Raw genomic sequence first — 25,514 nt, 5'->3', positions numbered from 1 at the left:
ATACATTTTTTTATTTATTTATTTTTTTTTTTTTTTATTTTTTTTTTTTTAATGTGTCCGACTCTGGGCATATGCTTCACAGCCTGCTACCTAGGCCCAGTAGTCCTCCTACATACCATACACCTTTACATGTCACCACTTCGGCGCTAACACTCGCAGTCCATATTGAATACATGCTAGGGCTGTCTCATACAGGGCTGGTGTATTGGTACAGTCATTACTAGTTTTACGATGGGGTTACGTCAGGTCATATCTCATCATATACTGATTTTATCGTAAAACGGTACATTGAAACCCATTATAAAAGGGGGATTACGTCAACTCAACTTCCCAAAGTCACCTAACAAAGACTGAACCATAAATGACAACCCACCTTCATTCCTTCCTGTGTTGGTCCAAGTCATCCCCCTCCGAGGCTGGGGGACAGCTTGTGCTTACAGGCACTACTGGTCAGATTCTGAGTCAGATAGGAACAGGTTATGGGGAGGGGAATCTGGCCCATACCTGCACCAACCATAGCACTGGGGCCTACACTGGCATTGACCTTACCACTGGGCACACAAATCCACAGAAGTAATGCCTTAATTCAAAAGAACTTTTTTCACGCAATTTCAGTTATCCACAAATTTTTCGTACAATAATTAAAACATAAAATTATGGTATTCAAATAAATAATTTTAATATATGAGAAATAAATAAAATATAAAAATGCCTACGTGCTGCCCGTGTGCATACATGTGTGTGTGTGTGTGTGTGTGTGTGTGTGTGTGTGTGTGTGTGGGAGGTCGGTCTACCACGCACCACACAGTCAGTTTGAATCCAACAGTCGAACTGCACGTGACCCGCGAATTGTTATTTGTGGCTTATTTTTCTGCCTTCCAGTGACTGCTTGCCTTGTTTGACAACATGGGGCCTAAGCGTAGTGCTAGTGATCCATGTGGTAACACACCAAAACAGACTTGTAAAGTGATGTTGCTGACAGAGAAAGTTAAAGTGTTGGACAAACTTAGTGAAGGAATGTTGGCAACAATTCGCCATCAGGATGATTCCCCGTCATTTATTTATATACCAGTTTATTTAGTAAGTACAGTACACCAGTCTTGTACTTATATGAGTTATAAAATCCCCCTGAAAATTAGTTATTAAAGTATTAATTAATCAATAATAAGTATATTTATAGAATGACAGGGAATAGTCCAGGGTGCGAATTGTCCTGACGAGGACTCGTCCATGTTTTGATGGTGAATTGTCTCGGAACCGTATGTTTGGGGTGAATGAGTCAACTGTTCGTACAATCAAGAAGGCAGAACGTAGCATACGGGAGGCAGTGAGGGCTAATGCACCGGACAGTGCTAAAGTGTCTCCACCTACGCCTGTTAATTGTCTCGGAACCGTATGTTTGGGGTGAAAGAGTCAACTGTTCATAAAATAAAGAAGGCAGAATGTAGTATACGGGAGGCAGTGAGGGCTAGTGCACAAGACTGCAAAAGTGTCTCCACCTACGCCTATACCTGGCGCTTTCTGATGGCAAAATCATTATAGCAGGAATTTATTGTAAATTGAATTTTGGGGTGGAACGTGTCTATTATCGTTGTAGTGAATTATCGTAAAACGAGTAATGACTGTATTAGCGGGGGTATTTTTACGACATGTCAGTGGGTCTTCTGCTAGATCAGTAAAGTCTGATTTTAATGAAATTCAAATCCTTAAACTGTTCCCTGCCCCAGCTGGGATTTGAACCTGGGTCCGGTAGGACTGCAGACCACCTCTCTACCAATTGAGCCACCGCCTCCCACACACACACATGATCTAGTGTTTTGTAGTATTACTGTTATTGAATTATTATTATGATTATTGCATCATATTATAATAGTATATTATACCATAATTTTACATTATAGGTTTAGCTGAGAAATTATGGTTCAAATAATGGTGATTTTTAAGAGAAACACCTGTTGGTGGTTTGGGTGGTGAAAACAACCCCTGGACGTGACGGGCTAAGTGACAAGCCAAGTGATTTTCTGTACACCAGGAAACCATTTACTACACTGGGTGGTAACCACATAACCAAATTATGGCACCTGGTAGTTTAGCGGGTAATTAAGGCACTCCAATCGGATTGAGCCTGTGCAGGTTTATATCCAAGGGATGATTGGGATTTATTGCTCACTTCATGCCACTCAGAGATGAGTGAGGCTGGTCACTCTCACCTTGAATGTCAGGACCAACTTGCCTAGCCCCAGGCTCCCACACTCCTCATGGGGCACCACAGGATTGGATGATGATGATAATGATTTACATGAACATGCATGCAGATGGTGCCCGGCAGATGCCACTAGGCTATCTCTTTTGTGATATGTAACTTATGTAGCCAGTCACCTGCTTTCGGTTCTACTCATATCCATCTACCTTGGCAACAGTGCTGTGAGCCACCTCATGCATTGCTGGCTGTTCAGAAGAGCTGCATGATGAGCACTAATTATCAACCCTAGTTAGGCATAACTGGGGGGGGAAAAAAAAAAATGAACTCAGAGGTGTTCAATAAATCTGAAATCAGATGCATCAGGGCTTGATAAAGCGATGGTTTACTGTGCATACAAATTCAATATATGAAACATTCATCAATCAAGTGTATAGCAACCTTTTATACAGATACTTAAGACAAACTACCAAACTATACCCACAGTAGTAACAAAAATAAACATCATGGTAATTTTCATCCACGGTATACCATATACACATGAATACAGTGGCCAAATCGGTAAGGAGGTGACCTGCAGTCCTAATGAACCCAGGATAAAATCCCTGCTGAAGCAGGAAACAATTTAAGGATCTAATTTTCATTTAAACAGAGTTTACTGATGTACCAGAAGTCCTGCCAACATGTCATATAAATAACCCGCCAAACACCAATACACCAGTCCTGTTTGAGATAGTCTAACACGTATTCAATATAGATGGTGGGTGTTAGTGCTGAAGTGGTGACAAGTGAAGGTGTATGATATGTAGGAGGACTACTGGACCATGAGAACTGACTGTGAAAACCTATGCCCCCCACAGAAAAAAAAGACAAACACATTACATATAGCAAAAGGTGTGCATTACCGTAAAAAGGAATTAAATATAAGTTGTTAAAAACTGAAGAGCATCAATTATAATTTGAAGATTTGATTTTAATAAACATTTACTTTTAAATTTTATCAATACCAGTTTCCTTCCTCCAGCACTGGACTATAGTAAATATTACCTTGAGTGATCGCCACAGGATCGGCTGGTACAGTGTGTATATCATGGAAGAAACAGTATGATGCCTCTTTTGGCGGTGGATTTGATGGAGGAAATGATGAAGGTTCATTGACAGGCGGCCGGCTAGTGGGTCCACATGGATTCCAGCATACATCATGTCCTGAATGCAGTTTTCCTCAATATTCTGCAAGTCAAAAAACAATTCCTGTGTGTATATATTTATTTATCCATCTCTATCAATATAGCGAGATAAACAGACAAACCACACACACACACACACACACACACACTTTAAACTTGCCACATAGCTACTATTACAAACTAGAGGAGCAGACAGGTTGCACATGCCTGTCATGGAAAGGTGGCTCTACTAAGTGCAGTCAAGCTGTTTTACAAGTTTTGATGAGTGACTGTTTCTCAAGTCCAAGGAATGAGCTTTCTGCCACTGAATAAGTGATACAGTCCATCTATTTTAAATGTATGTTACAAGTAAGGAGGGCTGATGTGCAGGGCAAGAACTGCATGTAACAACAAATTAAGTCACTGGTTCCCAAATGGTGGAGCACGGGAAGATGACATAAGGCAGGATGATTCAATCAATGATTTACACATTTTTAAAATAAAATCAATATGATCCAACACAAATTATTGAAATGTGACATGATGCTGAAGAAGCAGGTGGTGCAGAAGAGGACCTTTGCATCCACAAGAAAAATATGGCAGTTATAAAACCAAGCAGTAAAGGAGGCCTTCTACAGCAAGATTAGCAGAGTGGTGGCTGAACAGGGAGTTGTAGACAGAAGTGCTAATGAGCAGTAATGAACTATCGAAAACAATCTCTTGAGATTTACTGATATTATGTGAAGATGGACAAGGGGCCCTCCAAGATATAAGGTAACACAGTGATGGGATGAGGATGGAGACGCTGCAGTTACGAAGAAAAGAAGACTTTCCAGCAGTAGACAAGAAGTGGTAACAGGGAGGAATATCTGACTGCCAGGTAGGGAGTATGCTGTAGCACCAGTCGAGCTGGGCGGTACTACCAAGGTGGAAGAAAAGCTTATGACAGGGAGAGCTGGAACTCCCATTTCATCAGCCCTCAGGACTAGCTTCTGACCACCCCCTTTTGCTGAGCTTTTTCAGCATTTCAGCAACACAGAAAGTAGGCCAGCATACTCTCCAAGACACTTCTCTATCAACACCAAACTACATGCACTTTACACACTACTCTTCCTATCCAAAATTTTACTATACCCTATTTGATTGACCTGTGCACCTGGGATGTATGGGATGAGTAGAATGTGTTTGATTCGCAAGCTGCTGATTGGCCGCCAATGATGTAAATCTACAACTCTTCCTATTTTAACACATATATTTATATTTGTAAATTGCTTGCAATATAAGCAGCCATTTAAATATGGAATAATTTTCAAAGCTAAAGAGGTAAAAATTAGATTAAAACTTTACAATTATCAAAGAATATTAAAGTTGGTTTCCTTCCATTCTCTTCTGTCTTTCTTTCCTTGTCCTTCTGCCTACGGGTGACTTTACACTCCCTCTTCTGTCTTTCTTTCCTTCATTCTTTCCACTTCCTTCAGCCTGTGGGTGACTCTACACTGAGTGACAAGTCAAATGGTTTCCTGTGCACCAGGAAACCATTTACTACGCTAGGTGGTAACCATATAATCAAATTTTAGCACCTGGTGGTTTAGTGGGTAATTATTGTGCTCCAATCGGATTGAGCCGGTGAAGGTTTATATCCAAGGGGTGGTTGGGTTGATTGCTCATGTAATGGCACTCAGGGATGAGTGAGGCTGGTCACTCTCATCTTAAATGTCGGGACCAACTGCCTAGCCCCGGGCCCCTACGCTCCTCATGGGGCAATGTAGGATTGGATGATGGATGGATGGATGGTTATAAAGTTTTATAAAACGATGGGTGATGTTTGAAGTACCCATGGCGTACACCTACAGTACGTCCGAATGTTGCACTACATCCACCCACAGTGTACAGTACACCTACGTCCACATGTTGTACTACATCCACCCATGGTGTGCACCTACGTCTGCATGTTGCACTATAACACATGCCTGCATTTACTTCAACAACATTATCAGCGGCCAATCAGCAGCCGTGAATCAAACACACCCTACTCGCCCTATAACTACACCTATGTCCACATGTTGCACTATAATACATGCCTGCATTTATTTCAATGACATCATCAGTGGCCAATCAGCAGCTGCAAATCAAACACACCCAACTCACCCCATACATCTCAGGTGCACAGGTCAATCAAACAAGGTATAAAAACAGCGTTACATCATCAAGCCTCGGAGTTGCCACGGGGGGACAGGGTATATCAAAGTCCCCACCATCTGCCCCTCTCCCAGTAATGACCAAACAAGATGCCTGGGACCAATGTCTGACTAACTTCTTCATTTCTGCAACTTTCACGGCCTTTCCTTTAACTTTCCCTCTGTCAAGCACCACCTCTCCTCCTCTAAACCTCACCTTCTCTTACTAACTGAGACTCAACTCTCTGAGATGACTGACAGCAAACCTTTCTCTGTATCCTCCTACTTTCTCTATAGGCATTCAAAGCCAAAGGTGGCTGTTGTGTACTGTATATGTACGCAAAAACATATCTTGCTCTCGTGTTCCTGAACTTGAATCTTTTGAATTCTCTACTCTCTGGCTTTGGCTTTCTTGTCAGACTAAATATATCTCTGCTGTCTACTTATCCTCTAACTCTACTAACTATGAAAAATTCTTCGACTACCTTACTTCTAAGATGGAACACATCCTATCAATTTTTCCTTTCTTTGATATTTCAATTCTAGCAGATGTCAATGCGCACCACCACCGTTGGCTCTCCCCTCCATTCACTGATCCACCTAGTAAACAAGCCTACATCTTTTCTATCTTTAATGAACTAAAGCAGCTCGTACACCAAGCTACCGGTATCCCTGACCACCTTCAAGAGAGTTCCAACATATTTCACCTCTTCCTTATGACTAATCCATCTGCTAACACTGTTAATCTATCCTCTCTGTTGGGCTCCTCCAATCATAACCTTATCACATTAAACTATTCTATTGCTCCAGCAGGGCCTGTAGATCCTCCCAAGATGCATCAGTTGTGGCACGCTGGAGCTGCAGATTGGGAGGCCCTCAGGCAGCACTTCTTTGATATTCCCTGGAATGATTATTGCTTCCATGACCAAGAGCCATCGGAGTGTGCATTGCACATTAGGGGGGTTATTCTATCGGGCATGGATGCATACATTCCTTTCTCACATCCTTTGACTAACAGGTGGGCAGGTGGGGGGGAGGGGGGAACAGTTCAATCACTATTGTTCTAATGCTGTCAACAACAATGAAAAGGTTGAAAAAAGGTACCAGAGACCAACCAACTCCTGAAAATCACCTCTTTTATGTTTCTGCCCGGAACTGTGCTAAGTCTGTTTGCCGCTCCAATAAAATTGACTTCATTCATACTAAGTACTCTGAACTCTCGAACTCAAATTCTTCCCGCTCTTTCTGGCACCTTGCCAAAACCCCTTCAAATAACTTTACCTCATCATCCGTCCCTCTTCTGCTCTACTCTGACGGTTTTGTAGATATGCCTTCTACTGACAAAGCAGAACTCTTTGCTCAGGCTTTCTCCTCCAATTCCACCTCAGATGATTCCAGTGATGTTCCTCCATCACTTACCTCTCTCTAACTTCCTCACGGCTGACAATGAAATTTCTTCAACTGATGTATACGTGCAGGAGTGGGTGAGAATGAGAGGGTAAAAGAAAGAGTGTGTATTGTTGTGGGTAAAACATGGAAAAAGAATATAAGAGAGTATGGATCAGTTGGGTCAAGAATTGTATGGGTAAGATTGAAAGTTGGAATATAAATGTGGGTGACTGTGTGCGTCTATGCGCCAACACAAGATCGTACAAGCAGTGAGAGAAGAGTTCTGGACAAATGTGGAGTGTGCATGGAAAAGTTTGGAAGGAATGAGAGAGTGTTTTTGATTGGTGATATCAATGGTAAAGTAGGGAATGTGAAGGTGGATGGAATTGTTGGTGAGTGGGGTGTGCCTGCTGAGACAGATGAGAATGGCAGTGCATTAGTGGACATTTGTGCTGGGAGGGGGTTGGTGATAGCCAATACCCTCTTCAGGCATAAAATGATCCACAGGTATACATGGAGAGTGATGAGAAGGGTGGATGGTGAACTGAATGAAAGGAAGGCAATAATTGATTATCTGTGTGTGGATGAAAGGATGCAAAGATGTGTAATGGATGCAAGAACTTATAGAGGTTGGGGGAGTGGACTTTCTGACCAATACTTGGTGGTGGCCAGAATCGAGATCCAAAAAAAGTGGAGAAATAGAAAAAGGGAATGACAGGAGGAAGGAGTAGTTGCAAGGAGAGTGGAAAGGTTACAAGAGGATGTGAAAAAGGCAGAATATAAGAGAGAAGTGGAGGAACGATTGGGTAAACATGAATTGGAGCAGATCGGGGACATGGAAGGTGTGTGCAAGATATTCACAGAAGAAATATGTGCAGCAAGTGATGAGGTGTGTGGAAGGAAGAGAAGACGGAAGGGGGTGCAAGGAACAGCATGGTGGAATGAAGAGGTGTGACAAGCTGTGGCACAAAAGAAGAAAGCATACAATGAATGGATGAGAAATAGGGGCACGGAAGAAGCTTAGAGGCAGAAGAGAGAGTTATATGTAGAAAGGATGAGATAGGTGAAAAAATTAGTAAGAAAGAGTAAGAAGAGAGTGGATGAGGAATTTGGAAGGATTTTGAGTGTAAAGTGGAGAAAAGGTTCTGGAAAGAGGTGAACGGAGTAATAAGATAGGGTGGCAGTGAAGTTAGTAGGGGAGTGAAAGATAAAAATGGTAGATTACTAGTGGAGAAGGGACAAAACGTGAGCAGATGGAGAAAACACTTTAACCCCTTAACCGCGGGGCGTCACTTTCGTGACGCTTGGGAGCAAGGGATCATACCGCGGGGCGTCGCTTTTGTGATTCTGTGTTATTTTGAATTCACCCGGGCTTCCAAGTGGGGGCTTGTATCATCTATCAGTACTGCCAATGTCCGACACTAGTCAGCACTCCTAATCTCATCTGTACTCCCATCCATTGTTGACAATTTAGCCATTTCTCCCCGTTCTTGACTCCCCTCCCTACCCCCCCTCCATTACCCTATCCTCTCGCCTGCCCGGCCATGCTACGCTAAGTAAATCTTCCCTGGAATTTTTCACTGATTTCATCCATTGAAATAAGCCCTATGTCCTATTCTTATACCAAATAATATATACAAGAAAGAAATAAGGTAAGTGAGAGTGCCATACACCTAGAATTGGCTAATTATCACCTGACAACACCTCACGTGCACTCGTTCGCTAATTTTCGCTGTTTTTTTCCCCTTGAAATATGCCGTATAATCTATTTTCGTAATAAATATACATGTAAGGAGGGAAGGGAGAAGCCTAAGTGATATTTACATTCACCTGGAACTACCTAATTTATAATGTATTGTCTAGATTTCCTGCCAATCATATCAGTGCTACACAAAGCTGATTCAAGGTTTAACATTGGTAGCTCTGATTATATATCTCCTAAGTAGGCCTCTAATCTATTTTCGTAATAAATATACATGTAAGGAGGGAAGGGAGAAGCCTAAGTGATATTTACATTCACCTGGAACTACCAAATTTATAATGTATTGTCTAGATTTCCTGCCAATCATATCAGTGCTAGACTTAGCTGTTTCAAGAACCAATATTGGTAACTCCGAATAACCCCTAAACAGGCCTCCAGGCTGGCCCTGCGTTATCAGTTTACTCTCATCTTCCGAAGTGAGGGGACGTATGTTTCTTCTTGCTGACTTCAAGGCCTTTTTTCACCCCCATGCAAATGGCTCTGTGACCTTTACCCCCTACTAAACCTCGTGTGGAAAGAGGTACAGGGCTGACAATTGATAAAAGAGTGACTACGATCTTTCTATTGAGTAAAACAGTGCAAGTGGAATTGTAAATAATGTGTAAACAGCAAGTGAAAGTAATGAATGTAAATATACGTGAACAATGGAAAATAGTTTTATAAGTTATTTCAAGTGACATTGCACAACACAGTGTAAATAAAATAGAAATGTAAATAACGTAAATAAAATAGAGAACGTAAATAGAAATGTAAATGAGTAGTATTATAAGAATACGAGTATATACCCTAGGAGTAATGAAAGTGAAAGTTTCACTCTAGCATGTCTGAATGCTATGAGTTATGAGAGTGAAGATGAAAGTGACATTCACTCTCAATGCCAGTATACAGGACGAGAAAGTGAATGTTACGTATTTTACTGAAAGAAATTAAATCCCTACAGTGACAATAAACTAATACTACTGAAGGAAACTTATGGATAAAGACTGTAGATATATATAAGTGTTATATAGTAATAGAAATATAAAGTGTGAGGGGTTTTATGAATAATAAATGACAGAGTAACAAAAGCGAACTAGTGCCAGTGCGACGATCAGACGCGCTCGTAATTTCCATTGCTTTCACAGTGTTTTTTTTTTTGAGTATGGATCCCAAACTACTTGAAAATTGTAGAATAGTGTTTATAGTGTTTGTATCTGGCTGTGGTAATCATATTACGGGTTGTCGGGAAGTGTAAAGTGGAGACTTCGTTACCCTACTTCAGAGGTCTCCACAAGTCCTACGGTAACCGACGAAGGCTCAACAATCATTCCAGGAGAAAGCTGAAGGTATGTGCCATAAGCATATGTAATTTTATTATTCTAGGACTAATAACTGATTTTTGACAAATATTTTTTGAGAGTCTGTCGGAGCCCAAATAACCCCGCGGCATACGCAAGTCATTGGTAAACAAGCCCGCGGTGTAGGGGTTAAGGAATTGCTGAACACAGAGAATTGAAGTAATGTGAGTATTAGTGGCTGGGGAATGGCTGGGAGAAGGAGGGAGGTGAGAAGACACGAAGAAATCAGAAGGACAGAAGTTGTGGAAGCAATGAAGAAAGTTAAATTGGGCACAGCCCCAGGAATTGATGGAGTGTGTGGTGAAATGCTGAAGCATGGAGGAGAGATAGTAGTAGAATGGATGTGGAAAACGTGCAGATTGGCCTGGGAGGAAGGTAGAGTCCCGGAGGATTGGAAGTCAGGTATAATAATATTCCCCTGTAAAACGGAAAAGGGGAAAAAGAAGTGGGTGGTAATCATAGGGGCATTTGTCTTCTTTGCGTAATAGGAAAAGTGTATGGTAGGATACTTATTGACAGAGTTAGGGAAACAACAGAGGAATTAGTTGGAGAAGAACAGGGAGGCTTTAGGAAGGGAAGAGGTTGTGTAGATCAGATATTCAGTCTTAGATCATTAGTGGAAATGTTTCTAGAGAAGAGAAAAAAGTTGTACGCAGCCTTCATGGATTTGGAGAAAGCATATGACAAGGTGGATAGACAAGGATTGTGGAAAGTATTAAGAATATATGGAGAAGATGGGAAGTTGTTGAATCCTGTGAAGAGTATGTATGATGGTGCTATGGCTGCAGTGCGTGTGGATGGTGAACTGAGTGAATTTTTCTCCCTGAAGGTTGGGTTGAAGCAGGGATGTGTCATGTCTCCATGTGTGTTCAATCTGTACATGGATTGGGTTACAAAAGAGATACAAGGTAGGGCAGTGGATGTTGAAGTAGCCCTAATGAGAGAGGGTAGTGTTTGGAAACTCCCTGTACTCTTGTTTGCAGATGATACTGTGTTGTTGAGTGAAGACGAAGGGCAGCTGCAAGGCTTGGTGGATGAATTTGGGAGAGTGTGTAAGAAACGGAATCTAAAGGTGAATGTAGGTAAGAGTAAAGTGATGGTCTTTGAGAGAAGGGAAGTCAGTGAATGTACAGTGAGGCTGGATGGTGAGGAAATGGAAAATGTGATTACTTTTAAGTACTTGGGGAGTGTGATGAGTAAGGATGGAAGTTTGGAGAACGAAATGCTTGAAAGAGTACAGCAAGGGGAGCTGCAAGGCTTGGTGGATGAATTTGGGAGTGTGTGTAAGAAACGGAATCTGAAGGTGAATGTAGGTAAGAGTAAAGTGATGGTCTCTGAGAGAGGGGAAGTCAGTGAATGTACAGTGAGGCTGGATGGTGAGGAAATGGAAAATGTGAGTAGGTTTAAGTACTTGGGGAGTGTGATGAGTAAGGAAGGAAGTTTGGAGAACGAAGTGCTTGAAAGAATACAAGTAAGAAAGGTTGCTGGTTCCTTAAAAGCAGTGATAAGAAACAGAGAAGTGAGCATGGAAGTGAAAAAGTTACTACATGACAGTATTGTGATACCAACTCTAACGCGTGGAAGTGAAGCTTGGACATTGTTGGAAGAACACAAGTCAAGAGTGAAAGCAGTGGAAATGAGTTATTTAAAAGGAGCCTGTGGAGTCACACGGAGAGACAGGCTGACAAATGAAAATATAAAGGAGCGCTGTGGTGTGGCTGTGGATGTGACAAGAAGCGTTAGAAGGAACACACTGAGGTGGTTTGGCCATGTGGATAGGATGGAGGGTGAGAGACTGATGAGCAGAGTGTATGTGAATGAGGTGGAGGGGGGGAGAGGCAGGGGGAGGCCGAGGATGAGATGGAGGGATGGAGTGGAAAGGTATATGAGAGAGGGGTGTGTGAGTTGGGACCAGGGCAGTGAAATGGTGGGGGACAGGGTGACGTGGAGGTGATTTGTTTGTGGCCACCCCGTACGGGATTAAAGCGTCTGGCAATAGATAGACAGATAGACCTTTAATTCCTGGACATTCCTGTCTGCCATTTTCTCCACTCTTGCAACTCTTTGTTTGATTCAATTTAACACTTCCTTCACCCTTTTCCTCGTCAGTAAAGCCCTCAAACTCGCAGCTATCAGGTGTAAACAAAGAGCTGCCTCTTTCCACCATAACCCTACCTACGAAAACTTTTCACTTTCACTGTATTTTGTACATTTGTTGGACCAAAATCTGCGATTTTTTCACTACTATCATACGGGACCACCATTCACCTATTCATTTACATAATCACTATAGGATGGGTTCCTTTTTGCCGCTGGTTCCGCGATTAATTCCCCACGATCCACTAAGTGCTCCGTCTCCGTCAGCGACCTGTGTGTGTGTGTGTGTGTGTGTGTGTGTGTGTGTGTGTGTGTGTGTGTGTGTGTGTGTGTGTGTGTGTGTGTGTGTGTGTGTGTGTGTGTGTGTGTGTGTGCATATATTTTAGCAGTGTTTAACAAAATCCTACAACAAATAATATTTTGTTTACCATATATGAGGTTGGCATGCATCTACATGGTCTGATAGTGGAACTCTGAGGGGGATGGCCACAGACAGGGGCTGACTTTGGGATTTTCCTGTGCATTATTCCCCCCCCCCCCATTTACTGAAGCATGTCAAAGGTCATCTTCCTATGTTTACTAAAGCATGTCAAGGATCATCTTCCTGCATTTACTGTGGCATGTCAGGGGTCACCTTTCTGCAGAAAACATGATTAATACAAATTATGTATATGCAAACTGAGGGTTTACGGTATCTGGGAACCCTCTTTTTCTGAGTCTGACATAAAAAGACAGACGGAAGTGCATTTATACCCATATCTTATCTCAGAGGCAGCTATGTAACCAATAAGGAGCCATAATAAAACAACACAGAGATTGCTACAAACTACTGAATTTTAGAGTTAAAATTTAAAACAAAATCACAACACTTGGTCTCTGCTACAAATACCTACCACAAGGAAGGTGGAGGTCCTATCCTCAAATATTTAATTCATGGAGGTTATATGCTTTAATAACTCCCATGCAGTTAATAGGCTTAAGTCTTTAAAAAATATATCGTATTGATATATAGAATGTGAGTGCATTCAAGTACTTGGGTAGTGTGATGAGTAAGGATGGAACTTTGGGGGATGAAGTACGTGAAAGGGTACAGCAGGGAAGGAAGGTTGTTGGCACACTGAAAGCAGTGATGAGAAATAGGGAGGTGAGTATGGAAGTTAAGAAGTCACTGCATGATGGTATTGTGATCCCTACCCTGACGTATGGAAGCGAGGCGTGGACCTTGCAAGAGGGGAACAAGTCAAGAGTGAGAGCAGTGGAAATGAGTTACTTGAGAGGAGCATGTGGAGTGACATGGAGGGACAGGTTGACGAATGAAGAAGTGAAGGAACGTTGTGGGGTAGATGTGGATGTGGTTGAAAAGATTAGGAGAAATACACTGAGGTGGTTTGGACATGTGGAGAGGATGGAGAATGAAAGACTGACTAAGAGGGTGTATGTAGGTGATGTGGAGGGAGGGAGAGGGAGGGGTAGACCGAGGATGAGGTGGAGGGATGGAGTTGAGAGGTATATGAGGGAGGGGGGGGTGAGTTGGGGGGAGGGGAGTCAAATGGTGGGTGACAGAGTGACTTGGAGGCGTTTTGTCTGCGGCCACCCTTTGCGGGATTAGGGCGTCGGGCTATAGATAGATAGATAGATAGATATATATAAACAATACCTTTCTCATTTGGCCTTGGCTAATCTTCCAAGCCCTGAAGTACATTTCTGCATACTTGGCACTCTGCAGCTTGGTACAGGTTGGGAGGGCTGCTTTCACCCCTTTGTGTATGCGAGAGAACAGAGAGGGTTGCAGCAGTAACCCAGCCAGCCATTTGATCCCCTCATCACAGCTCAGGAACACTGTAGCACCAGCACACAACACCAACTGCCCTGTGAATGCCTCACACTCAGGACTGCTCAATGGCATCAGTTCTACAGCCTCATGCACACTCCAAAGCCGAACCACGTCCTTCTTCTGTTAGGGATAGGAAAATGCATTATGAAGACATACACATTATTTAATGTACGGTAGTTAACTATCACGAACAACAGAAAATGAGTTCTTGAATGTGGTGTTTATCTACAGTAATCTCTCAAATTAGGGCGCCGGGCTATAGATAGATAAGACAGAATCCCTCAAATTTTGCATTTGGGGAGACCATTAAAAAAAAACAAGTACAGTCATCCCTTAACATCCGCGGTTATTAAATACACAGTTTTGAATATCCGCGTATGGCTACAGGAAAAAATATATATATATATATATCTCGACCTCTGCTGACACCATAACATTATCCCAAGCGCAGTTCGTGGCTGTTTTAGTACAGTAATGGCATTATCCAGTGAACGAAATATACTGAAGTATACTGTAACACTCTTCCTTCTGGAGGGAGCTGGGATGAGAACAGTAGTCAGAAGAGGCCATGCAGTACACTATTCATTATTTTTAACTTTTAGTGTTCTTGAATTAAATAAAGTAGTTTTTAGTGTTCTTGTATTAAACAAAGTGGTTGTAAACATGCGCATAGGGTTTTTCTTTAGTTATATAAGGAAATGGGGGGTCCAGAGGTGTTTTTAAGGGGGGGGCAGCAGTTATCCGCGGATTTTTAACATTTGCTGGTGTCTCTGTTATCTAACCCCGGCGGATGTTAAGGGATGGCTGTAAATGTGTGTCACGAATTTGCGCAATTGTGTGAGAATGTTTAAGTACTTGGGTAGTATGATGAGTAAGGATGGAGGTTTGGAGGGTGAAGTGCTTGAAAGGGTACATCAGGAAAGAAAGGTTGCTGGTTCCTTGAAAGCAGTGATAAGAAACAGGGAAGTGAGTATGGAAGTGAAAAAGTTACTACATGACAGTATTATGATACCAACTCTAACATATGGAAATGAAGCTTGGACGTTGCTGGAAGGACACAAGTCAAGAGTGAGAGCAGTGGAAATGAGTTATTTAAGAGGAGCCTGTGGAGTCACATGGAGAGACAGGCTGACAAATGAGGATATAAAGGAGCGTTGCGTTGTGGTGTGGATGTGGATGTGATAGGAAGCGTAAGGAGGAATACACTGAGGTGGTTTGGCCATGTGGAGAGGATGGAGGGTGAAAGACTGACGAAGAAAGTGTATGTGAGTGAGGTGGAGGGGGGAAGAGGGAGGGGGAGGCCGAGGATGAGATGGAGGGATGGGGTGGAGAGGAATATGAGAGAGGGGTGTGTGAGTTGGGAGCAGGGCAGTGAAATGGCGGGGGACAGAGCGAAGTGGAGGCAATTTGTTTGTGGCCACCCCGAACGAGATTGAGGCGTCTGGCAAGAGATAGATAGATAGTGTATTTATACAAATTCGTGGCATTGTACTTTGGTGAGAAAACCACGAACTATAGTGGAATTCTCACTGGGCATCACTCAGTTCAACCGTCCTCATATGCACTTCGATCGGGATGGTTTTCAGAACATTTGTCACTGTTTCATAAGTGACCATTCTTATGCATGACATTAGTGCTTTCACTGAGTGATTTTATTGCGTGTATATATCATTCACCCTCTCTCTGTTGACCGCTGAAGTTAGGCCACATCTACTTCTGGCGAACACAGCCATCTCTTACTCCCCTTTCCAGTTTGAACTTAGTCAGCTTTGGACTGCCACAATAATAGGATCGTTTGTGCCCAGTGTTGAGAGCAGCGTCTCCGTTGTACAGTGATTTCCTGGATCTCCATCTAGATGGTGATCGGCGAAGTGAGCTTAGCAGCGCCTGGTGTTTCAACACGCAGACGCCCAGTCTTTCGTAGCTTCAGCCTCGTTCCCTCCACTGACCAGTATTTCCGTTCATTTTCTAGGCTTAAGTCTGATTACCTTTTGAATGTGCGAATGAGTGTATTTCCTTTGTATTTGAATTCATGAGTCTCTTTGTGACCGTGAATTCCTCTTTTGAATTCATTTTAAGACTCATATAACGTAGATTTATTTTACTGTAATCAATAAATTTACAGTTCTTTTCTTTGATCTTAATATAATTAGAATCGTCTTTTATTTCTTCACATTAAGATTACTTTAGTTTGCCGCTCCTAGTCTGGACAAACTCCTTGCATTATTCACAACTGGTATTTAGGCCAGTTCTTTTGTATCAAACTTAAATCGGTTGGGCCAGCCAGGAGTTAAGCACCGGCAAGAACCTGTCCATTATTATTATTATTAGTTATTGACTGTCAGGGGTGGAGTCACTTTCTCAAGAGGCTAACAGTACTAACAATCAGCATTCGTGAGCAATTAGTCTCTGCTGTGTACTGTTGAGAAAGTTTATAAAATTCTCGACTTTAGAGAATCAGCGAAGTAAGCCAGAATAAAGTATAACGTACTACCTGATTTTCACAAGTCAATTCCTTGTCTCTACTTTCAAGAAATATCAAGCATTTTAATTCTCAAATTCACATCCCCCTCGTGACATCTGGCGACCTCATTCCAGGATATAACTCCTAGTTCTAAAGTTATGAATGAACTAATACTCACTCACTCACACCTAGGTATTTGTTATCATAAAGTCTATAGGCACTATCTTACTGGTGGTTATTGATTCATCTCTATTAATTTTAAGTAATAGTTTTCCCAGTCAGTTGCATTTTTTTTTCTTATTTTCTTTATCAGTTTAACTAGATAAAACTGGGCACCACCAACCTGTGCCTATATTCTTTATTTTTGTTTATTAGTATTTCTCTGCAGAACAGCAGTCAGTACAAGTCTTTAGTCTAAACAGCCTTAATTGAGTTAGCATCATGGCTACTAATATATATGTACAGGAGGCCAAAGATAAGGGGCTTACCGATCCCCAAGAAATTAAAGAATATGTGCTCTCACAGTTTAGTTATGTACAGCAGCGTGAGAGTGATGCCCGCAAAGAGCATAGAATTCAACACGAACATGAGCGAGAACAGTGCGAGGAACGTGAGAAAGAACGTGAACATGAGCGAGAACAATGCGAACACGAGCGAGAAACAACGTGAATACGTGTGAGAACAACATGAGAGAGAATGCGAATACGAGTGAGAACAACATGAGAGAGAACGTGAACACGAACATGCCGAACGCGAGGCACGTCAGACACATGAACTTGAGATGCTGAAGCTCAAGTGAGACTCCTTGGCTTCAGGCACATCTGGTGCAGCCGACCCGAGGTCCATGAGTGCTCTTCCTGCACATGTTCTGGCAACCCCATGCCTCAAGCTTCCTTCACATAAGGAAGGCGAGCGAATCAATAGCTAAGCAGCTCCAGTTTCTTAGCTTGTTTGAGGGCCCTGCCCTTGATATTCTCCACAGAATTCGTGGAGACAATCTCACATGAGAGATGATGAAGGTCGAACTCATCAAAGTGTACGGTCTCACAGTTGACGACGCCAGGAGTCAGTTTATGAGGGCACGTCTACAAGAAAAGGAGACTGTTGTTCAGTTCCTCGATCGGCTTATGCTTACTTAGATGAGTGGATGGAGAAAGATGAAACCCCGCGCACGTGAGAGGGGATAACTGACCTTATGCCACGCACACAGCTTGAAAAGTTGTGGCCTGCTGAGCTTATGGCTCAGCTTAAGATCTGCCAGGTAAGGGATGCAAGCCAAATGGTGAAGAAGGCTGATGCATTCTTCACTATGTTGGGTACCAAACTCATAAGCAAAATACCTGGAACAGGAAAGCTGACAAATTTGGGAAACCATCTCACACTGAACCCCAGCATCAAGGCCATTCTCAGAATAATGACCAAGGTCCAAATAAACTGCAGAAGGACCAGGGGCAAAATACCCAGAAACCTGAGTAGAAGTGGTACGACAAGCAGAACCCTAACCGAAGCAGTAACTCAGGCAGCAGCAGAGCAAGGACAAACCACGTAACCCTCAGTCAGGACAATCGACTTTAGTGTATCAGAGGCAGGATGCAAATGCAGCCTTCATTCCACATCAAGCACACAGTGGTGCCGTCCCCACCAGTACAGACACTTCTCCACAATTCACTAGTCCCCAGGCAACAGTGAACTCTCCATCACAGGTGGTCAATGCTCCAACTCCTCAGATGGTAAGCACGACCCCTCAGGCATCTAGTTCCCAGGGCGCCACATTTGCTGCATCGTTTGTTCCGCAGTTTCATCAATCTGCTACCTCCTCAGACCCTTCCACCAGCAATACTGCCTTTCTTGTTCAGCTAGGGTTTCTGGGAGGTGTTTCAGTAAATGTTCTGAGAGACAATGATTCCTCAGGTTGCTCCGTCAAGCAGAGTTTAGTTCGGCCTCATGAGTACACAGGTAAGCAGATCCAAGTTAGACTTATTGATGGATTAGTGAGACTGTTCCCTAAGGCACGTATCCAGGTGGCATCTCCTTTCTACGCTGGCTTGACAGCTGCTGCTGTCATGCCAGAACATTTGTTTGACCTCATTACTGGTAACATGCCAGGCGTCAAAAACAGTTGCACCATAGATGTTGCTACTCAGACTTCGGCTGCTGCAGTAACACGAGCCATGGCTAAAGCTCCGAACCATGTCACCCCGTTGACCATCGCAACACCGCAAGATCTGATTCGTAGTCAAGATGTTGTCCGAGAACAACAGACTGACCCGACACTTGCCTCAGTGCATAAGAAGTTGGAGGGTAATGTGATTAAGTATTCACAGGGAGGTCAAGCCAGGTTCCTTCGTAAGCGAGGAGGGTTATACCGTGAGTCACAAACACCCCAGGGCGAGGTTCGACTGCAGTTTGTTGTTCCCGCGAAGTATCGCCGAGCAGTGTTTGAATTAGGTCATTGTTCAATGATGGGAGGTCACATGGGCCAAAAGAAAACCTCTGACTGCATCCATGCTGGCTTTTTCTGGCCAGGAATGGGACAGGAAATAACTAGGTTTGTGCATTCTTGTGATGTGTGTCGCGTACCGTCGACCGGGGACGTATCCGTCCTGCGCCATTGAAACCAATGCCTATAATCTCTGAACCAATTGAGAGAGTAGCAGCTGACATTGTTGGGCCAGTTTCTCCTAGGGCTAGTGATGGATCAAAGTATATCCTCACTATCGTTGATTTCAGCACACGGTGGCCTGAAGCCGTGGCCCTTAAGAATATAGAGGCCATCACTGTTGATGACGAATTGATTGAAGTGTTCTGTTGCGTAGGTATCCCCAAGGAGGTCTTAAGCAACCAGGGTTCGCAGTTCACCTCTGCAATGATGCAAGAAGAATTCAAGTTGTTGTCCATCCAAGGCTTGCGAACTACACCCTATCATCCCATGTGTAACAGGTTGTGTGAGAGGTTCAATGGGACTCTCAAGAAGATGTTAAAGTGCATGGCCACCGAACAGCCAAAGGAATGGCCGCAGTTCGTTGCTCCTCTTCTGTTTGCTTACCGAGAAGCCCCACAGCATTCTTTGAAGTTCTCACCTTCTGAACTGGTGTATGGAAGGTCAGTTCATGGACCACTTCAAGTCCTTCACGAGTTTTGGAACGACGAAGAACTCGACCCTGAAGTCAAGACCACCTACACCTACGTCCTTGATTTAGCTGACCGCCTCCAGTCGACGTGCGAGTTGGCTAAGGAAGAATTTATCAAGGCATGCGAAGTTCAGAAAGCTTATTATGATGAGAAGGCAAAGCTTCGGAAATTCAGTCCAGGTGCTAAATGCTTGGTGTTACTCACCAATGCCCAGAACAAGTTGCTGGCACAGTGGAGGGGTCCATATGATGTAGCAGAGCGCATTTCAGACCTCAACTACATGAAGCAGATGGGGAATCTTCGTAAAAGGTTCCACGTTAACATGTTGAAGGCTTATCATAAGTCAAACCCCGAGGAGACTGGCCCATGAGTAGCTGATGACAGTGACCAGCCAATGGAAGAAACCGGGGCAGCTGCGGTGATCCCAGCTGATGACCATGATGACAAGCCCTTAGCCGTTCAGTCCCGTCAGGAGGAGACTGTCAGAGATGTCTTACTTAACACTGACTTAGCATTAGGTGACCAGAATGCCATAAGGTCACTGCTCTGTCGGTATGCTGATGTCTCCTCTGACCAACCTAGACTAGCAAAGATTGACTATCACAAAACTGAGTTGACCAACAATACTCCCGTAAAGGTTATGCCATATCCGATTCCCATGCGACTACTGGACGCAGTAGACAAGGAGATTGCTGACATGGAGAATGCAGGTATTATCGAAAAGTCCTCATCTCCTTACTGAAGTCCAATGGTAGTAGTCCGCATGAAGGATGGTGGAGTCAGGATTTGTTGTGACTATAGGAGGCTAAATGCAATCACCAAAGTGGATGCTGAGCCAATGGGTGACCACATTGCCATCTTCTCCAAGCTGGCAGGGTCACGATATTTCACAAAGCTCCATTTGGCGAAGGGATTCTTTCAGATTCCCCTTCACCCCGACAACCGTCAGTTCACTGCCTCTGTTACTCCTAGGGGGTTGTATCAGTATAAAGTCCTCCCATTTGGGCTTACCAATTCCCCAGCAGTATTCAATCGTGCCATGAGACAAGTGCTCCATGGTACTGTAGGAGTAGAAATGTTCGTTGACGATGTCCTCATTCATTCTGCCATGTTGGAGAAGCACCTCAGACTCTTGGAAATTGTCTTCAGTAGACTCCAGAGTTTCAACATGACTGTGAAGCCTAGCAAGTGTAAAACTGCACACAGTAAGGTGGAGTTCCTCAGACATATTGTTGGCAACAATCGCTGCAGGTGTCAGGGCGACAAGATCAGAAAGATTAGGGAAGCCCCGAGACCCGTGACCAAGAAACAGGTTAGGGCACTCCTCGGCCTAGTGGGGTATTATAGGAGTTTTATCCCCAACTTTGCTCTCATTGCCCAACCACTGCATGAGGTGCTTCGGTAACATGCTCCAAACACCACTGAATGGGGAGAACCACAACAGAGATCTTTTGCCACCCTCAAGAATATGCTGTGTAAGGAGCCTATCTTGCAGTTGCCTGATTCCATCAAACCTTTCATACTGTGCACTGATGCTTAACAAGATGGAGTAGGTGCCGTATTAATGCATGAATCGGGAGGTGGTATTTTCCCAGTGGCATACCACAGTCGTAAGCTAAAACTCACCAAGAGGAATTACAGTACTGTTGAGAAGGAACTCTTGGCCGTGGTTGATGGTGTTAAGAAATATTATTATTATTTATATGGACCACCAATCACTCTGGAAACCGATCATATGCCGCTCACTAGTCTCAGCACGACTGAGACGGCTAATGCAAGATTGACAAGCTGGACACTGTATTTGCAGCAGTTTAGCTTTGTTGTGAGATACATCAAGGGAAGTGACAATGTAGGTGCAGACCTGATGTTTCGCCTGCTAACTAACGACTAATGGGCAACTGTTGTACACTGGGGTCCACAAGACAGGGGTCCAGAGAGATTTGAGTAATCCAAGAACTAGCTTGGCTCCCAGTATCTTGCTCGTAGGTCACATAGGACACATTATGTCCAGAGTCTGTACATACATAGGTACCGTAGGTTAAAGGGAAAGTTCGAGACCCCCCGTAAGGGCAATCCGAGGCTGTGTCTGAAATAACCTTGTGGTGTCTCGAGCTGTGGGTCTCTCCGAGGATTCCCGGAGAATGCACATTATCCACATGAGTGTTCACACCACGTCGGGCGTTAAAATATGACCTGCCCGAGATTGCGTAAGGATTCTCAGCTTGTACCTTTCCTTCTTGCTGGAAGTTTGCTCTCATTCAGCCAGTCCCAAAGAAGGGTGACCACTCCCAACCCTCCAACTATCGTCCAATTGCTTTAACGTCCTGTATTTCAAAAGTTTTCGAGTCAATTCTTAATAAAAAAATTTTAAGGCATCTTTCCTATCACAACCTTCTTTCCGATCGTCAGTATGGGTTCCGTCAGGGACGCTCCACTGGCGATCTTCTCACCTACCTTTCAGACTCCTGGTCATCCTCCTTTCGGGACTTTGGCGAAAGCTTTGCCATTGCACTTGACATCTCAAAGGCTTTCGATCGAGTCTGGCATAAATCTTTAATTTCCAAACTGCCCTCCTACGGTTTCTATCCTTCTATCTGTACCTTCATCGCTAGCTTCCTTTCTGGTCGTTCTATAGCTGCTGTCGAAGACGGCCATCGTTCTTCTCCTAGATCTATCAACACTGGTGTTCCTCAGGGCTCTGTCCTATCACCAACTCTCTTCCTTTTATTCATCAATGATCTTCTAAGCTGTACATCTAACCCTATCCACTCATACGCTGATGACTCCACCCTTCACCTTTCCATTCGGTTCCCGCAACGCCCATCTCAACAGTTACTTCAAGAAACAAGGGATGAGGCTATGGCACACCTAATGTCTGACTTGGCTCATATCTCTGACTGGGGTAAAAATAATATGGTTGTCTTTAATGCTTCTAAGACTCAGTTCTTACACCTATCAACCCGACAAAATCTTCCACAGGTATACCCACTAATGTTTAATAATATTCAGATTAATCCTGCATCATCCTTGAACATGCTTGGGGTTTCATTTACTCGGGACTTATCTTGGAAAGATCACATTACATCTCTTGTAAAATCTGCTTCCAAGAGATTGGGTGTGCTAAGCCGACTCCGCTCTTTCTTTACCCCTGCACAATTGTTGACTCTATACAGGGGTTTTATCCGCCCCTGTGTGGAGTACAACTCTCATGTGTGGGGAGGCTCCCCACATACAGCTCTTCTCAATAGGGTGGAGTCAAAGGCTTTTCGTCTCATTAACTCTCCTCCTCTTACTGACTCCCTTCAACCTCTGTCTCTTCGCCGCACTGTTGCATCTTTATCTCTTTTCTATCGCTACTTTAATGGTCACTGCTCCTCTGAACTGTCTGCTTGCATTCCTCCACCTCTACGACGGGCGCGTAGCACCCGTCTGGCAGCAAACTCTCATCCTTTTTCTGTCCAACTCTCTAATGCAAGAGTTAACCGTTACTCCCAGTCTTTCATTCATGCAACAGGTCAGCTCTGGAACTGTCTCCCTCTGTCTGTATTTCCTCCTGCCTATGATCTCCAGTCTTTCAAACGCAGTGTGTCCAGGCATCTCAAAATGATCGGATCTTGAATTTGGCTCTCTATTGTATTTTGTTTTTCTCTTGGAGGGAACTGTTACTGCGGGCTCATGGCCTTTGGTTCCTTCTTCCTCGCATAAAAAAAAATAAAAAAAAAAAAAAAAAAACTGCCCATTCTGAGAGATTTGAACAATTGAAGGACTACGTTTCCTGGTTAATAATGTATCCATTAAGAAAATAATAGTATACTTTTTGTAGCACATGTACTGACTACTAGGCAGAGAGAGAGATTGTAATTTAATAAAAACTGTTTGTCGCACTGACACTTTTGATGCTTCACCTTGATTGATTTCGCAGGCACAGCTGACAGGTGTAGCAGTTTTGCCGTGTAGATCAGCTGATCGTCTCTGCCGCTTGCTACCGCCTCTTCTCTTCTGCCTCGTCATCTCCATTTACTATTAATTTGCATCATATAATTTTACACATAGGTACAGTTACACTACAACTGTCACAACTACACCGTGTATTACATACACCACACTACATAACAATTAGTTGTTACTGTAAATGCAGTGAACTTTTCACTCAGTTTGACCTGAGTACAGGATTTTCACCGTCGTCACGGAGTTTTTCCACAAGTTTGCTTCTATTAACGTAAATACGAGGTTTTTTCACTCATTGGCGACTGTGATTTTCTCCTGTAGCAGGATAGTACACATACCACAGTGTGAATCTTGTGTGACTGAGTTAGGATTTATATGTATGTATAGATCATAAAATTTTTCCCAAGAAAAATTTGATTTTGATGGGGCATAATGTCATGAATTCACACAATTGTGTATTTATACAAATTAATGACACTGTACTTTGGTGAAAAAACCACAAACTATAGTGGAATTCCCACTGGGCATCACTCAGTTCAACCGTCCTCATATCTTTGATCAGGATCGTTTTCAGAACATGTGTCACTGTTTCATAAGTGACCATTCTTATGCATGATATTAGTGCTTTCACTGAGTAATTTTATTGCGTGTGTAAATCGTTCGCCCTCTCTCCGTTGACTGTTGAAGTTTGGCCACATCTACTTCTGGCAAACACAGCCATCTCTTACCCCCCTTTCCAGTTTGAACTTAGCTTTGGACCGTCTCGAAAATAGGATCGTTTGTGCCCAGTGTTGAGAGCAGAGTCTCCGTTGTACAGCGATTTCCTGGATCTCAACCCAGACGATGATTGGCAAAGTGAGCTTAGCAGCGCCTGGTGTTTCAACACGCAAACACCCAGTCTTTTGTAGCTTCAGCCTCGTTCCCTCCACTGACCAGTATTTCCGTTCGTTTTCTAGGCTTAAGTCTGATTACCTTTTGAATGAGTGAGTTAGTGTATTTCCTTTGTATTTGAATTCATGAGTCTCTTTGTGACCATGAATTCCTCTTTTGAATTCATTTTAAGACTCATATAACGTAGATTTATTTTTTTGTAATCAATAAATTTACAGTTCTTTTCTTTGAGCTTAATGTAATTAGAATCGTCTTTTATTTCTTCACATTAAGCTTACTTTAGTTTGCCGCTCCTAGTCTGGACAAACTCCTTGCATTATTCACGACTGGTATTTAGGCCAGTTCTTTTGTATCAAACTTAAATCCGTTGTGCCAGCCAGGAGTTAAGCACCGGCAAGAACCTGTCCATTATTATTATTATTATTAGTTACTGATTGTCAGGGATGGAGTCACTTTCTCAAGAGGCTAACAGTACTAACAATCAGCATTCATGAGCAATTAATCTCTGCTGTGTACTGTTGAGAAAATTTATAAATTCTCGTTCTTAGAGAATCGAAGAAGCAAGCCACCATAAAGTAAAACTCACTACTTTATTTTCACAAGTCAAGTCCTTGTCCCTACTTTCTAGCAATATTTGGCATTTTTTTTCGTTCTTAAATTCACATTCCCCCGTGACAATGTGGACCATTTAAAAAAAAAATAAACTAGACGGGCACTTAGTGGAGCATATCTCTCCGACAAGGGCAACATAATTTCCAAACCACTCTTCATATGATGATGGGTTAGGTTTTCTCATCATTGATCGAGGTTTCACAAAAAATGTTTTCCGGACCCAGAATCTGTACGGTAATATGATACGGACTGGTCTCAAAAGTTAATCGACTGTTCACTGGGACAAGGGCAATCCATCCACCAAATTTGGTCCAACTCTTTTAGTTTTTGAGTAATCCTGCTTTAAAAAAAAAAAAAAAAAAAAAAAAAAAAAACAGGGGTGAAATCATACTCTCATTGTCAGAAAGAATAAATGACTGAACTTTTGGAGAAAATTTTTATCTAGTGGTCTTCCAAGTCTGCCTAGCTTTTGCCTTTCTTCTTCTACGTCTGTTCTCTTTCTGAT

General features: G+C 43.0%; 1 protein-coding gene across 1 annotated transcript in view; it reads right to left on the bottom strand.

The window, feature by feature from the left end:
* LOC145412106 (condensin-2 complex subunit G2-like) overlaps positions 1-25,514 on the bottom strand; it is a 346,602-nt gene that overhangs the window by 279,031 nt on the left and 42,057 nt on the right. The window contains exons 5-6 of the mRNA XM_080282023.1: positions 13,786-14,082; positions 3,248-3,430 (exon numbers count right to left, since the gene is read on the bottom strand). Of these exons, the coding sequence (XP_080138149.1) occupies positions 3,248-3,430; positions 13,786-14,082 (480 nt within the window). The remainder of the gene's footprint in view (positions 1-3,247; positions 3,431-13,785; positions 14,083-25,514) is intronic.

The sequence above is a fragment of the Coenobita brevimanus genome, chromosome 92 (assembly GCF_032717465.1).
Source record: "Coenobita brevimanus isolate Jiangsu-jjx chromosome 92, ASM3271746v2, whole genome shotgun sequence".
NCBI lineage: Eukaryota > Metazoa > Arthropoda > Malacostraca > Decapoda > Coenobitidae > Coenobita > Coenobita brevimanus.
Note: the sequence above shows the minus strand (reverse complement) of the source record. Positions and strands in the feature narration are given on the sequence as shown.